General features: G+C 41.5%; 1 protein-coding gene across 1 annotated transcript in view; it reads right to left on the bottom strand.

Annotated features, from left to right (window-relative positions):
* Window positions 1-16612, bottom strand: part of BRD7 (bromodomain containing 7) — a 52245-nt gene that overhangs the window by 17755 nt on the left and 17878 nt on the right. The window contains exons 5-8 of the mRNA XM_040410724.1: window positions 16437-16581; window positions 3062-3172; window positions 1938-2116; window positions 677-800 (exon numbers count right to left, since the gene is read on the bottom strand). Coding sequence (XP_040266658.1) covers window positions 677-800; window positions 1938-2116; window positions 3062-3172; window positions 16437-16581 — 559 coding nt within the window. The remainder of the gene's footprint in view (window positions 1-676; window positions 801-1937; window positions 2117-3061; window positions 3173-16436; window positions 16582-16612) is intronic.

Raw genomic sequence — 16612 nt, 5'->3', positions numbered from 1 at the left:
CTACATTACACAGCTGGGCACCCAGAGTGTATGGAGGAAACTTAGCTTGGGAGCCCGCTCCATAGACACCACCCATACCACAGATGTATTTTTAGGTGGTGCGGTCAAGGGGGTCATACAATTTTGCGTTGACATTGGGACCTGTCACTCTACAGCACTGGTTTGGCACATGAGCTAGAGTCCCACCAATTAGAAAAACAAAACACTTTACTGATATATTTCAAGGGCATTGCTGTGAACTTCAAATCCATTAGGAGTTCAGCACACTTTACCTGCTGGCAGCTATGATTATCATAATATATTAGGCAATTGCCGGGTAGAAAGAATTGAATGTGAACCTACATGTTAAGGCCTCATGCACACAACCATTCCGTTTTTTGTGGTCCGCAAACCGCGGATCCGCAAAAAACAGAAGCCGCCCGTGTGCCTTCCGCAACTTGCGGAACGGAAGGCCCATTGTAGAAATGTCTATTCTTGTCCGCAAATGGACAAGAATAGGACATGCTATATTTTTTTGCGGGGCCACGGAACAGAGCAACGAATGCGGACAGCACACTGAGTGCTGTCTGCATCTTTTGCGGCCCCATTGAAGGGAATGAGTCCGCATGAGGCCTAAGATCCATGTATTAGATGATGCACATGTACAGTTCTACGAATAGTCTATTCTACTCCTTACCTGACTAGATAACATCCTTTTTGATAATTTGCCCAAAGAGTCTTTAATGATTTGGTCAATCTGCTCCTGCTCCTTCTCAGAGTTTCCATTGTTTTGTTTGTCCTCCTGCAGTTCTTTATCTTTTCTATAAATGGAGTGAAATAAAGCCGGTTAATAGAAAATAGCAGCACATTTCCTACCAGATTTTCTGATCTTGTGTTTTTCCCATTTCCTTTCCAATGTCACCATAAGGGATCATGCACACGAACGTATTTTCTTTCCGTGTCCGTTCCTGCGGACCCTATGCGGAATCATTCACTTCAATGGGTCAGCAAAAAGAACGGAAGTTACTCCGTGTGCATTCCGTTTCTGTATGTCCGTATTTCCGATCTGCAAAAAAATAGAACGTCCTATTGTCCACATTACGGACAAGGACAGGACTGTTCTATTAGGGGCAGACTGTTCCGTTCCGCAAAATATGGAATGACATTGCATGCTGTTATTTAGTCTATGATCTACATGTACACCCAAATTCTTCTCTACAAGTGACTCTCCCAGTATCACTCCCCCCAGGACAGAATAACAATATTAATAGTGGTCACACATGTGTGATATCTGCCCGTTAAAGGGGTTGTCCCATCTTACCGTTTCCATGGCGAGATGGGACTAAGCACTGATCTCAGGTGGCTAGCGCTATGTTGCTTCTATAACTCGGGAGTTATAGAAGCAATGTAACTTGGGACAAATGGGCCATTTTATAGTATATGGATTATGCAGTGATTGTGTCACCATAAAGACCTTTAATGACTCCTTTTTGGTAGAATAATTGCAACCAAACACTTTCTACAATGTCATATTCTCTCACATCAACGTTGGCAAATTTTAGGCCACTTCTCAAAACAGACCTGTTTCCTCTGTTGTTCCTCCTGAAATGCATTAATAGATTGACTACCGTTTCCAGCATCAATGGGTTGTGTCTCTACTGTTTAGCTTAGTTGGTCTAAAATAACATTTGGTGGTTGTCCTCTGATCTGTCCCGACTGTACAATTAGGATCATATATTCCAGCTGACCCACAAGTTGTATCTACAATAGGTGGCCATAGCATGCAGTGCTAAATTTCTCTATAGCAGCTGCTTTAGGAGAAATGTGGGAGTCCAATCGCCATGGGTTAGAGAACCCAAATGTGGCTGATTATCATGCCGGAATCCAATTGCAAAGAGGTTGTGATATTACAAACATAAGGGATGACAACATATTATGTTGCCATCTGTCATACATGCCTTTTGACGTCTTTGGAAGGACTTCTCAAAGCCTTTATATCACTGGTGTCCATTGATTCCTCAGTCTTCTCTTCCATTACCTCCGCATTACCCTGCAAGTCTCCCTTGTCTTTGTCTTTTCCGCTGCCCTGAAGGTCTGCCATGAAATCTATACTCTGCTTCAGACTCTGTATTCTTTCCTGTGTCAGCAATGGCAGATAAAGTGTTAAATTGACTATTTTCTGTGGTTCTCCCGTTATATAAGCGTTATCACTATTCAAGCTTATTACTCTCCCCTTTAAAAGGGTATTCCGAGATTTTAATACTGATGACCTATGCTCAGGATAAGTAACCAGTATCTGATCGGTGGGGGTCCAACACCCAGGACCCGTGCTGATCAGCTGCTTGAGAAGGCACCACCACTCCTGTGAGCACAGCAGCCTTCTCACAGCTTTCCCTAGACCAGTGATGTCATGTTCATCTGTCACATGGCCTAGGCGCAGCTCAGCCCCAGAAGTGAATAGGGCTGAGCTGCGATACCAAGCACAGCGGCTATACGATGTACTGCGCGGTACTTGGTGAGCTGTAAGGAGGCAGCGCTGCTCAAAGGAGTGCTGGTGCCTTGTGAAACAGCCGATAGTCACAGGTCCCGGACGCCCAGGATCAGATACTGAGGACCTATCTAGAGGATTTGTTTCAAAACTTAATAATATGCGCTCCGTACAATCTTACACTGTATTGGCTCCACTGACGCAACTGTTATCGCCACCAGTAACGAGACACTGATTCAGTCTCGTCCCTGGCCCGTTACAGTTAGTTTCTGTTCATACATTTAGGTCTCAAATTCCGAATCCGAACTCGGGTTCATTAATGAGCCACAAACCCGAGTTTGGATTCGGATTTAGAGACATTAATGTATGCACAGAAACTAACTAACCGGCCAAGGACGAGACTAAACAAGTCTCTCGTTACTGGTGGCGATTAAAAGATTATCTTACAATGTATTGGCTCCGCTGAGGCATATGAATGAAGTTTTGGAACAAATCTGGTTCGGACAGAACAGTCCACACCCGCTTCACTCAGCCCTAGTCATCAGTATAATGATCACGGTAAAACCTTTTAATAAGAGTAAATACATTTCTTACCTGACTAAGGATTTTCATTCCCGAGTTCAGTAATTTTTTGGCAGCCTTGTAGTAAATGGTTCCAGGCTTGTTGTAAATCATGGCATTGTGGCATATGAGCTTGAAATTTTCCTATGAAGAGAATACATGTCATTATGCAGAGTGCTGCACTGAGTAGTGGCAATAACCACTTTTAGGGTCCATTCACACGTCTGTAGAATGTGTCCGCACCCGTTTGGCACTTATCCGGAACAGGTGCGGACCCATTCATTCTCTATGGGGCAGGCATGGATGCAGACAGCACACTGTGTGCTGTCCGCATACGCATTTCCGGAGCGCACCCCCGATCTTCCGGTCCGCGGCTCCGGAAAAAAATAGAACATGTCGTATTCTTGTCCACAATTGCGGACAAGAATAGGCAGTTCTATGGGGGGTGCCGGCCGGGTGTATTGCAGATCCCTTAGAGTACAGTTTAAAGGGCTGAAGTGAAATAAAAAACATGGCTGCTTCCTACAGGACTACTCGTCAGTGAGCTCTGCCTGATTCAAGTGAATGGAGCCAAACTGCAATACGAGACACAGCTACTGGGAGGACACAACCATTAGACAGGCAGCGGACTAGCATCTATTGTCACAGCCAATCTTCTTTTAAGGAAAAGAACGAAGACTGACAAAGCCTAAGACTGTATGGAATTATTAAATATTACTATCCTTTCTAGAAATCAGGGCCAAAAACAAGAGAAATGTATAGAGATTTCACCCATTTTAACCCTTACCCATCGCAGCTATAACATTTGAACTTTCCCCTTTAATAGCTGTAATAATCCCTTAAAGGGGTTGCGTCACAAAAAATATCCTACATTTCTCAAACCAGCACCTGGATCTGAATACTTTTGCAATTGCAAGGAATTAAAAATTTAGTGTAGCCACCGGGTTATGCAATAAAAATGATCTGCATAGCGCCACCTGCTGTTTGTTCTCTCTCTTATTATATGTCCAGCTCACTGAGCTGGTCGAACGCGCTCATTTCAAATCTTCAACTGCCATCTGTTCTGTTAGACGCTGGGGCAGTTACAGGGAGAGGGCTGCAGCAGAGAGAACACACCCCCTGAGCTGCCAATTCCACTAAGGTTTGTTTGTTATTATTGCGTTTACTGTGCGCTGAAAATCACATGGTGCCCTTTTTCTACTGTTCAGTATGATTACGGCAATACGAAATATGTATAGTTTGCATTACATTTCACTTTTTTTTTTTAATATATATATAGTTTGAGGGCTTTTTTTTTATTGCAGGGCGAACTGTAGTTTTTTTTTTTGTACCATTTGGGGGTACTTATGACTCACTATTTGTTCATTTTTTCTTTTTAGGAGAAAAGGTGCGAATTGTGCATTTTTATTGTTTCTCCATTTTAGCGTTCACTGTGCAGGAAAATATTTTAATAGTTCAGACATTTTTTTTAATTTTTTTTTTTAATTCTTTTTATTGAACACACAAAGTCAAGTATGATGATAGACCTTGAGCACATTCTATGACATAATGTACATCATTAGTTTAGCAATTACATATAAAATGATATGACTTTGCAAAATAAAAGAGAAAAAAGGAAAACAGAATAAACTTTTTTGCTGTATCCAATCTTTGTACATTTTTTCTATTCCAGACAAGAGATATTTGCATAGCCGAATAAAGTTCTTTAGTACCACACTCCTCATAGTTCCTAATGCTTTTACCTGTACCCACAATTTCCACATGTCAAGGTTTTACTTCTATCCCACTTGTTCTGCATTTAAGGCTTCAATTAGTCTTCTAGCTGAATAGGCTGTCCTAGAAGACAAGCACCATTTCCCCCACACTTTTTGAAATTTGGATGAGCTGCCTCTGTTCTTGTACACTATGTTTTCATATGGTATGATAGTGTTAACCAATTGTTTCCACTGCGTTAGAGAGGGCGCCCTATCGCCCATCCATCTCATAGCTATAGCCTTGCGTGCTAAAAATAATGTTTCTCTTAGAAATATCCTAGTATGATGTGAATATACAGTTTCATCCAGTATTCCAAATATGCAAGTTTTCGGATCTAGTGAGAGTGTGTTATCTATGAGATCTGCTAGTAAGTTTACAACCTCACTCCAGAATGATTGTAATACTGGACATGCCCAGATAAGGTGCCAGAAATCAGCTCCCTCTGATGTACATCTGTGGCATTCGGAATGAGCACGTCTGCCTATCCTGAATAGTCTGGACGGGGTTAAGTAACTTTGGTGTATTATGCATACTTGAATAAATTTGTTATTTATAGCCGGTGACACTAATGTGGGGGATTCTAGTATATCCTCTATTTCTTCGTTAGATAAGTCAGGAATCTTAGCTTTCCATTTATCTAATGCTAACATCGGGTACCTTTCAGCTTGGCATCCAAGAGGTGAGTGTATAATACTGAGATGAAGCCTCGTGGCCCTTGAGAGCGTATTATACCAATCATTGGAAAAGAGGAAAAAAGGACTGGGGAGTTCCGATAATGCGACTGCAGAGCGTGTCTCAACTGCAGATATCTATAGAATGCCTGCCTTGGTAGTGCATATTTACGACTCATAGATTCAAAGTCATTGAATACATTATTAGTATATAGATTTCCCATCGTGATAACCCAGCGCTCCTTCCAGAATGCTTTATCCTGTAGAATCAACAAATCAGGGAACATGGGGTTATCCCAAACTGGGGTCTCCAACAGATCCGTCTCCATCACATGTAAGCGCTTGCAGGCCGCCCATACCTGGATTGCTACTCTGTGAATTGGTAGTAGTTTACGAGGGAATAATTTCGGTTGTTCTAGGACCGGCCATAGGTTAGTGAGACCTAGGTACTCAGCTAACTGTTTTTCCTGTCTGCAAAGAGAACCTTCTGGGTATAACCATGATTTGATATTCCTTAATTGCCCTGCAAGGTAGTACAAGTGTATATCTGGTAAGGACATGCCCCCTTCTTTTTTTAAGTCGGGTTAAATTCCCTATTGACAATTTAGGTCTGTTAGCTCCCCAAATAAAGGGTGAAAGCAAGGAGTTAATTTTCAGAAAAGTGACTTTTGGAATTAAATATGGAGCATGCTGTAGAATGTACAGACATTTCGGTAATACAAATCAGTTTTATCCGATTTATTCTCCCTGAAACTGATAAGGGCAGACCCTGCCATATCCTGCATTTTTCTTTGCAATATGTTATAAGCGGTTGTACGTTTAGATCATGATAGGTATCTATATAACAAAAGATGTTGCGGCCTAAGTATTTATAGCTATTTACAATGGGTAACTCCCCTCGAACAACGTTATCATCCATTTGATATAGTGGGCATAAAGTCGATTTGGACCAGTTTATTTTTAATCCAGAGAATTGGCTAAATTGTTCTATTATTGCTATTGCCCTAGGAAGCGTGGACTCAGTCTGTGACATGAAGAGCACCATGTCATCAGCGTATAGACCTACTCTATCTTCTTGCTCTCCTATACGAGTACCCTGGAATTGTGAGTCTGCCCTGATCCTTATAGCTAATGGCTCTATGGCTAAGGCGAACAATAATGGTGACAGAGGACATCCCTGTCTGGTGCCACGTCCCAGCCTAAACCTTTCTGAGAGCATCCCATTTACCAATATGTCTGCACTTGGGAATTTGTATAGCATTTCCACCCACTGTAGATATCTAGGGCCAAACCCAAATTTTTTAAGAACCTGGAATAAATAGGGCCATTCGACAGAGTCGAATGCCTTTGCTGTATCTAAAGACGCTAAAGCCCATTTTTCCTGCCTTTGAATCCCGATCTGGGTCACCACCTGCACCCTCCTAATATTATCAGTGGTAGACCTGCCTGGTAAAAATCCGGATTGATCTGAATGCACCAAGGACCATGCTACTTTTCCAAGTCGTATGGCTAAAATCTTTGCTATAATTTTATAATCGATATTCAATAAGGATATCGGGCGATATGATCCACATTCATCCGCATCCTTCCCCGGCTTCAGAAGCACCACAATAGTTGCATCATACAATGATGGTGGAAAGCAGCCATTCTCAAATGCTTCTCTATACATACGCAGTAGCACTGGATTTATATGGGAAGCATATTTAATGTAGACTTCTAAGGGGAGCCCATCTGGACCTGAAGCCTTTCCCCTAGCTAGCTGTGCTATGGATTCCTGTATTTCCAGAGCTGTTATAGGTGCCTCCAGACTCTCCACCGCCTCCTGCGACAGAATAGGGAATTCCAAATCCTCAAAATAATGCATAACGTCTTCTATCTCATAGTTCACCCTAGTTTCATATAGTTCTCTATAGTACTCTTGGAACCTGTTTGCTATAGAGTCCGGATCAGAAAGCGTCTGTCCATCTATCGCTTTTACTCGCAGTACCGCAGGGGAGGCCTGATTCTGCCTGACTATATGGGCTAAAAGTTTACTAGATTGATTTCCCATTTCAAAGTATGTTTGTTTGGTGAAGAACATTTTCCTTTGAGCTTTCTCTTTAAGTAAGGTTAAATATTGCCTTCCTGTTGTCAGCCATGCCACTCTGTTTTCGTCACTGGGATCAGCTATGTACGCTGCTTCCAACCCTGAGCACTCAGCTGCCAGTCTTTCCTCCTGTCTAGCTGCTGTTTTTTTAATATATGATATGGAGGAACGCAAACAGCCCCTGAGATATGCCTTCATAGTTTCCCATAGCACCATATTGTTTGATTCTTCTTCATGGCCTTCCATAAAGACCGCCAGCTGATCAGGAATGCGATCAGACGGTCCAAACAGGGTCAACCAAAAGGGATTAATCCGAGTTGAGCGTCTGATCACACCCCCATCCAATATCAGCTTTAGTTGTACTGGCGCGTGATCGGAAATACCTCTAGAACCATACTCTATATCATATGCCAAAGAGCATATATTTGAGTTACCCAGGGCGAGATCTATTCGCGACAGCGTATTATGGCTAGCTGAATGACATGAGTACTGTCTAACATGAGGATATTTAAGTCGCCACAAATCTGACCAACCTACCTCCTCTAGTAATGCTGCAAGGGCTGTTTTATTGTGAGTCCTGCTATCCACCAACCCCTCCTGTTGATGTCTATCTAGGTCCTTATCTAGAGTCATATTAAAGTCTCCCAGGCTTAGTATGCGGGCTGATGGGTAAGAGGCTGCGAAACTCACAGCTTGGTGTATCACCTGCATGGAGAAAGGCGGCGGAATGTACACACCCAGGATTACATATAACTTACAATTAATGTATGCTGCCACAAATACATATCTCCCTGCCGAATCTGATACTGTTCTAGTTCCCATCTGAGAGATTTATGCACCATTAGTGACACTCCTCTGGACAGAGTCGTGTGACATGAATGTTGCATCCACTGTACCCAAGGTTTTTGCAGCCGCCCAGTATTCTCGGGTATCATGTGAGTCTCCTGTAGGCATAGGATATGAGGATTAAATAGTTCAGACATTTTTGAATGCAGCGATACCTGTTATTTTTTTTTATGGTTTATTTTTATATGTAAAATTGGGAAGAGAGAGTGATTTTAATTTTTTAAACCTTTTTTTTTTAGTCCCCTTAGGGCACTTGAACATGCAATTTTCTGATTGCTTGCCCCAGAATGCGATAGGCAGCTTATGAAAATCCCATAGTTTGTCTAGCCATGACAGGTGCCAGAACATTCATAAGGCCCCAGGCTGTCATGGCAACTGATTGGAGCCCCGCAATTTTGGTGCAGGGGCTCAGATCAAAGGACAGAGTGAGCCCCCACAATTTGGCAACAGTGAACGTGGCATATGTGAAATCAAATAACCCTTCATGTCAATCACGTAAATGTATGATTATGTGTTAAGGGCTTAAAGCTTGTTCTTGTGGGTTTTACTTGCTTATGAAACATGTAATGTTCCATATAATGCACTGTGAAACTGTAAAAAAAAAATTTTTTTTTTAAATAGTGGGTAGGAATAGGGAAAACAAAGGAGATCTTTTTGTGTTACTCACCTGAATATTCTCTCTCTTGCTGAATTCAATAGGGGACACAGAACTGTGTATCGCTGCTGCCTCCAGGAGGTGGACACTAAGCCAAAAAGTTTCTCCTCCTCCTACTAGCTATACTCTCTGCCTGCAGACAGTGAGCTAATCAGTTTGTACACAAGCAGTACCAAGGAAACAAACCTAAGTCAGATCACAAAACTTGGAAAAAGATGGAGCTTCTGCTAAAAAGACACAAGGTCACCCACGGCACTGGCTCAGGCATCCTTGACATGAAGTTGAGAAGCTTGTAGTTGAGTCTAGAAGCCAACAAATAGATCTCTGGCATTCTCCACCTGGCACATAGTTCATCGAAGATGCCAGGATGGAAGGACAGCTCTCCTGCGTCTATCTGCTTCCAGCTGAGAAAATCCACTATCCAACTATTCACTCCGGGAATGCGGCTTGTGAACAAGGTCAGAACATGAACCTACGTCCACTCTACAGTCCTGGAAAGGTGGTCCCCACCTAGATGATTCACATATGCAAAGTCAATTGCATTATCTGATTGGGATGCCCCCAACAGGGGGTGTCCAGCGAAGACTTCCCGAACTTCCAAGATGTTGATCGAGAGATTCGTGACCACATAGCCTGAACTGTTCGGGAGTGGAAAACACCATCCCAAATGTGAAGATTGGTGTCAAATGTGGTCACTGTCCAGTGGAAAGGAAGGAAATCATTTTCCTGCAGGCTGGATGGGGAGAACCACCACTTGAGGGTTGAGTGCACACTCTAAAGAAGGAGGATGAAATGTGAAACCATGGAGCCCAGAATCCTCATGCAGAAGTGAATATGGAAATGGGCTTCCTGGAAAATGTTCCCCTAGGGAGAGGAGCGCTTTTCCGGTGGTATGAAATTATGGGCCAATGCTGAGTAGAAATGCACCCCGAGAAGGATGATCCGTCTTAACTGGGAAAAAACAGGACTTCTTTATGACCCAATTGAAGTGCGTCAGTCTCCAGAGGGATTCAGAGGCTTTCCAGATTTGGTGATAATAACGATGTTGTATCAGAATGTTGTACAGGTATGTAATAAAAGATCCCCCTGGACCGAAGAACTACCATGACTACGGCAAAATCCCTTGTGAAAACTTACGGTGCAGTGGCCTTCTCAAAGGCCAATGCCACAAACTGATAGTGGTAAGAGAGGACTGCAAACCGAAGAAAATGCTGATGAGTGGGAACAACTGGAACGTGGAGGGATGTAGCTTGTAAACGGAGCCAGCAAAGTCCTGGAGGGCGCACCAAGCATGTTGGCTTGGCTATTTCAGTCAGCCCCATTGAAATGAATTAGAGCGGTGGCTGCGCAAGTGCATTAATTTCTATGGGGATTCCGAAAATAGCCGAGCATGTTTTGGACCGGCCAATAATGAAGGCTTGGTGGTGGCCTGACCCGGCAATGCTAGCCACCACTTTGCTGGCCTTGTGTTAGGCTTAGTTTTAGAGATAGGTGGGACCTGCACCTATCAGACAATGGGGGAATTTCCTAGTGATATGCCCCTATTGTCTGAGATGGGAATACCACTTTATTGTCCAACAAAAAAAAGAAATTCGACCTGCTCCATGGAGGCGATGACTGACCAGAGACTGGAATAAAGCTCCCTGAAGAGTTTCATGGGAGGAATGGGGACAATAACCCCTTGGAGAGGGGTGTCCACTGCCTGAAATAAGATGAAAGCCTGCTTTGCGGGAATGGGGGGCTGAAGAAATGATTAGGGGGTGTGGAAGAAAACTTGATCTTGAGGTGACAACTTCCCTCTGATATGCAGTGTAACAGCAGCAGTCCTCAGGAGGAGATCAATGATGGCAATGATAACACTAGGATCCAGTCAGAGAGGAAAAAGAAGCCCAGGAGAAAGGATTGTTTCAGAGGAAAGACTGGGATAGAGAATCCCCTGCTGAATCAGAGGAGGAAGGATAGGCCAGAGAGAGTCTGCCTGCAGTAGGAGAAGTAAGAAGTAGCAACACCACCAGCCCCCTCCACAATGGGGCATTTAGGCAACAAAAACCATGGCCATGAGTAATGCCAGAGGCTGGCCGGGAGCAGGGGACCAGTGAAAAGCAGGTCCGGAGATGGCCCCAGAGACCTAGCAAGCAGCAAAGCCAAAGCCTTGATTAGTGCCTGAGGAGGGGAGTGGGACCACTGTTAGGCTCGTCTGAGGTCTAGGACTGATCTTGGAAGATAATGTAAAGGTCCCCAAGTGCAGGGGGAAGGGGGGGGGGGGGGTAAAGAAATGAAGCAGTGGTTGGACTACAAATATGCAGCCATGACCTCTGCCAAATGTAACAAACCTCATGCCATGGCTGACAGGTAAGAGGTGAGGGAGGAGTGCCCGAAACTGATCGCCTTCCCTGTTGGGGAAAAAGACAGAAGCAGAAGCTTATTGCCTAGAGGAAAAAGAGAGAAAAATAAACTGAAATAAAAAAGCAGATAGAAGGGTAAAACTAACCCATCATGAGTAGGGTAAAAGCAGATAGAAGGGCTGCCTGCCTCCTTCAGACACTAAGCTAAAACTGATTATCTCAGTGTTTGCAAGATGGGGTATGGCTTGCAGGAGGAGCTAACACTTTTTGGCTTAGTGTTCACATCCTAGTGGCAGTAACTACACCCGCGGTTCTGTGTCTTCCAAAAACACAAGTGACAAAATGAAATTTAACTATAATTTTTACAGTTTCGTTTTTAACAGTGTTCAGAATTTAGCAAAAATGACAAAACATTCACAATGTCGCATAAATAACATTCTATAAGCTTGTCATTTACCGATATGGTGATATCAATTATGTTTATGCTTTTATTTATTTTTATGTATTTTGTGATGGTGTATAGTGATTTATATGGTGTAATAGGAGCAATAACCTGGGGGTGACCGGAGGACAGAGGGATCCCTCTCTCCTAACAGCTCAGAAGCTGTGGTTCCAGTATCTGAGGGTAAATGACTGAAATGGAAGTTACAGTATTTTCTATCCTGGTCACTGCAGGCAGAGCCCACTCCTTATACCATGACGACATACATGTCAAATATCGGGAAAAGGTTAACAGAAGGCAGGAAATATACTGATTTTCCATACACTGCCAACTTTGGGTAGCCTTATCGAAAGAAAAGGGAAAGTGTTTTGGTAAAGAAAATATTACGATTTTTATCTTAACAAGTAGTCAGAACCTTGATTAACGTACATTTGACCAATTATACTTCATACACAGCATTTCAGCAGAACAGCGATATGGACTGTGCCATTCTAAAATGCTAAATAATGAAGGCTTACACTGTGGGCTCAGTATTAGAGGGGTTATCCACGATTAATGTAAAAAAAAAAAAACACTGACATCTAGTACATGACAATCTATTTCTAACAAACCTAGAACCAGCCCTGTACCTCACATGGATCTAGAGATCTCCACATTCATTGCTCTTATTGTTCTGCTAGATTTATTTCAAGCTGTCAACTTGGGGTGTGTACACTGTTGTGCCTTTTCATAGGTAAAGGCATTGATATCCAATTCATTATTGTCAAGATGGATGTTCATTTCCTTTAAGAGCCATGCTCGACTATATTTACAATTTTGTATGTCTTGAGTAGGCCAAAGTAAGGTCGTACAAAAGGTTTATAACCTTTAGTGTTATTCTTCTCATAAATGTACCAGTCTGAAAAGAGGCCTCCTTGTCTACTTATAAATTTATGACGGGAGATAAAGATAAGCTCTATGCAGCTGGTGATAATTACCTATACAATTAGGCATTTATTAATGAAGCAAAATATATAATATTCATGTATTCATTTAATGAGCCTTAGTTAGTCCTTAGCATAAGACAATCAGTAGGACATTATATTATATATATATACACACACATACATATATACATACACACACTCACCTAAAGAATTATTAGGAACACCATACTAATACGGTGTTGGACCCCCTTTTGCCTTCAGAACTGCCTTAATTCTACGTGGCATTGATTCCACAAGGTGCTGATAGCATTCTTTAGAAATGTTGGCCCATATTGATAGGATAGCATCTTGCAGTTGATGGATATTTGAGGGATGCACATCCAGGGCACGAAGCTCCCGTTCCACCACATCCCAAAGATGCTCTATTGGGTTGGGATCTGGTGACTGTGGGGGCCATTTTAGTACAGTGAACTCATTGTCATGTTCAAGAAACCAATTTGAAATGATTCGAGCTTTCTGACATGGTGCATTATCCTGCTGGAAGTAGCCATCAGAGGATGGATACATGTTCTCATTCTGTTTACGCCAAATTCGGACTCTACCATTTGAATGTCTCAGCAGAAATCGAGACTCATCAGACCAGGCAACATTTTTCCAGTCTTCAACAGTCCAATTTTGGTGAGCTTGTGCAAATTGTAGCCTCTTTTTCCTATTTGTAGTGGAGATGAGTGGTACCCGGTGGGGTCTTCTGCTGTTGTAGCCCATCCGCCTCAAGGTTGTGCGTGTTGTGGCTTCACAAATGCTTTGCTGCATACCTCGGTTGTAACGAGTGGTTATTTCAGTCAACGTTGCTCTTCTATCAGCTTGAATCAGTCGGCCCATTCTCCTCTGACCTCTAGCATCCACAAGGCATTTTCGCCCACAGGACTGCCGCATACTGGATGTTTTTCCCTTTTTACACCATTCTTTGTAAACCCTAGAAATGGTTGTGTGTGAAAATCCCAGTAACTGAGCAGATTGTGAAATACTCAGACCGGCCCGTCTGGCAACAACAACCATGCCACGCTCAAAATTGCTTAAATCACCTTTCTTTCCCATTCTGACATTCAGTTTGGAGTTCAGGAGATTGTCTTGACCAGGACCACCCCCCTAAATGCATTGAAGCAACTGCCATGTGATTGGTTGACTAGATAATTGCATTCATGAGAAATAGAACAGGTGTTCCTAATAATTCTTTAGGCGAGTGTATATATATATATATATATATATATATATATATATATATATATATATATATTTGTTTATATTATATTGTTATATGTTACGAAGACAACATGAATCCAGTATATTATATATATATATTTCTCATTAGGAGAATATTCGTCTCTAAAAGAGTGTCTGTAAAGATGTGTGTTTTGTAACAATTAATCACATCTTTGGTGTGACAGGAGGTACTGATATCTCTGTGAGAAAACAAAGCCATTCATACTATCATGATCCATAAATCAACAGTGTGAGAAACATTCAGAGAGACGCCTAGAGGTCTGTCTCTAATTGCTACAAGTGTCAGAATTAATCCCTATAGCTTTGAATTAAAGCTTTTAAAAAGGTCAAAATGTATAGAATACGTTTTATTCAGACTTACATAAGTTAACCCTTTATACTATGATGCAAATAGCTTACACAGCAGTGCCACCTAGGTATGAGTAGGTGACATTACAACAGTAGCAAAAGTGCATTCTGGGTAAAGTTATGATGTGACATTTTTTAACAATGGTCACGCCCATCCGACAATGATCGGAAAGTTCCAAACTAGGAAGGTGTGTCTAACTGATAAGTTTGTGATCATAAACCATACACAGAAGGTAGAAAAAAGGAGAAAGGAGAAAAAAAAAGAGAGAGAAGAAGAGCTCTCTAGAGGGGTCTATCAAGATGAAAGCAATGGTGAGATGTGCTATGATGGACCACCCAACTTTCCTAGGAGCAGAAGTGAGATTCCTACTAGGACTTGGTAAGAGACACAGAAAATGATATTTCATTTTATTAAGACTAATTTGATAGTGTGGGTGAAATTATACCATCTAGATTGGCGAATAAATAAATGATTAAATTAATTGATCATCTCCATATTGAGATGTAGTCTTAGGATATTGTGAGGCTTCATTCTACCTGCAGAAGAATCTAGACTCATAATCTAGCAAAGCATTAAGTAATTGCTTATATATATATATATATATATATATATATATATATATATATATATATATATATATATATATATTGATAGAACATTCTTCGCCAAGCTAAGTGATGGATTCCCACAGGGAATACTTGTTTCAAGTCCTTCCCATTTAAGATCCTAGATCCCTGTTATTTGTCTTAATAGTCTTACCAAAGTTATATATGTGAAAATAGTCCAGGATGGGGCGGAAGGATACAGTTATCTCTTCTAAGTTATATCCTTGGATGGATTTGCCCATCTTGAAGCCATGTGATGTGTAATTGGTTAGAAGGGGGCAGAATGTATTCAGCATTCTATAAAGATGTCTAGGATTAGACATGCCCATCCTGATATCATGAGGTTTTCTCTGAACAGATGTATATAACTTATGTTCCTATTTTGATATCCTAACCTATTAATAGCTTGGTTATAATGTGACAAGTTATTTCCACTCACATGTATTGTTAAGCTTGTAATGCTTTATATTAACGCTATATATATTCATTTGCATATATAATTGTGTTTATTTACTTATATATGTTTATAATCTTGTAACCAATAAATCTGCATATTTTTATAATACCTGTGTATTATTGTATAATGCAGAACTACATTTTATCATTAACATCATCTCACGTCAAAAAGAACTTATTTATCTGAGGAAATAGTCGGACTCAGATGTGAATTGTATCAATTAGGTTGTCTACAATTCACCAGGTCATGATTTTAAGAATTTATGACAAATTTTATAAATTTTATTTTTTTATGGTTAATTATTTTTATGACCATAATTAATAATTCTTAATTGAATTATTACCCCCGACAACACTTACAGGGAGCGTGTCCTTCCTACTGCAGCTGGTAGCAGTTGAAGGATGAAACTGAGCATGTGCTTCCATCAGTGAGCATGACAGAGAAATTAGAAAAAGGGCAAACAGCAGGTGGCGCTGTACAGATAGATTTTACTGAATAACTCAGTGGCTATGCTAATTACATGCAATTACAAATGTATTCAGATCCAGGTGCTGGTTTGGCAACTCTAGAATATTTTTTCATGGGACAACCTCTTTAGGTCTTAAAGAACATCTGTCAGCATGTTCAACCCTATTAAACTGCCTGGTAGGGTTGATCATGCTGATTAAAACGGTACCTTTCTTTTGTTTGATGGAGTTGATCATGCTGACAGATGCTTTTTAATGTCCTAACATGTGAATCATGAACAGAGGCATCACCATCATCCCTAAACCATTAAAATCCCTGCACTGATGGGGCGAGGAGGGCTTGTATGCTGTACTTGTGTCTGGTATGAAGGGTAAGTGACCACAACTGAGTACTGGCACCAGATGGGGACACCAGACGCTTTACCTCATGTTCAACAGTAATCTAGAGATATCATTTTTAGGCTTGGAAAGAGATGGCTCAATAGTTGTCACTGTGAAATGCTAGGGGCGGCCATGATACCTTTAGTTCCTCTATGGATTCATATTCTCCGTTCCTTATCTTCTCCTTCATTGTACTGAAGTCCATTGAGTTCTTAATGATCATTGAATAACCAGGCGCAATGAAGTCTGTGACGGGAAATGCAAAGAAAGAGCTGGGGTCCTTCCTGTGGGGGGAAAAGAACAAACTGACAATGT

The sequence above is a fragment of the Bufo bufo genome, chromosome 10 (genome assembly GCF_905171765.1).
Source record: "Bufo bufo chromosome 10, aBufBuf1.1, whole genome shotgun sequence".
NCBI classification, from domain to species: domain Eukaryota; kingdom Metazoa; phylum Chordata; class Amphibia; order Anura; family Bufonidae; genus Bufo; species Bufo bufo.
This window is presented reverse-complemented; position numbering and strand designations above follow the sequence as displayed.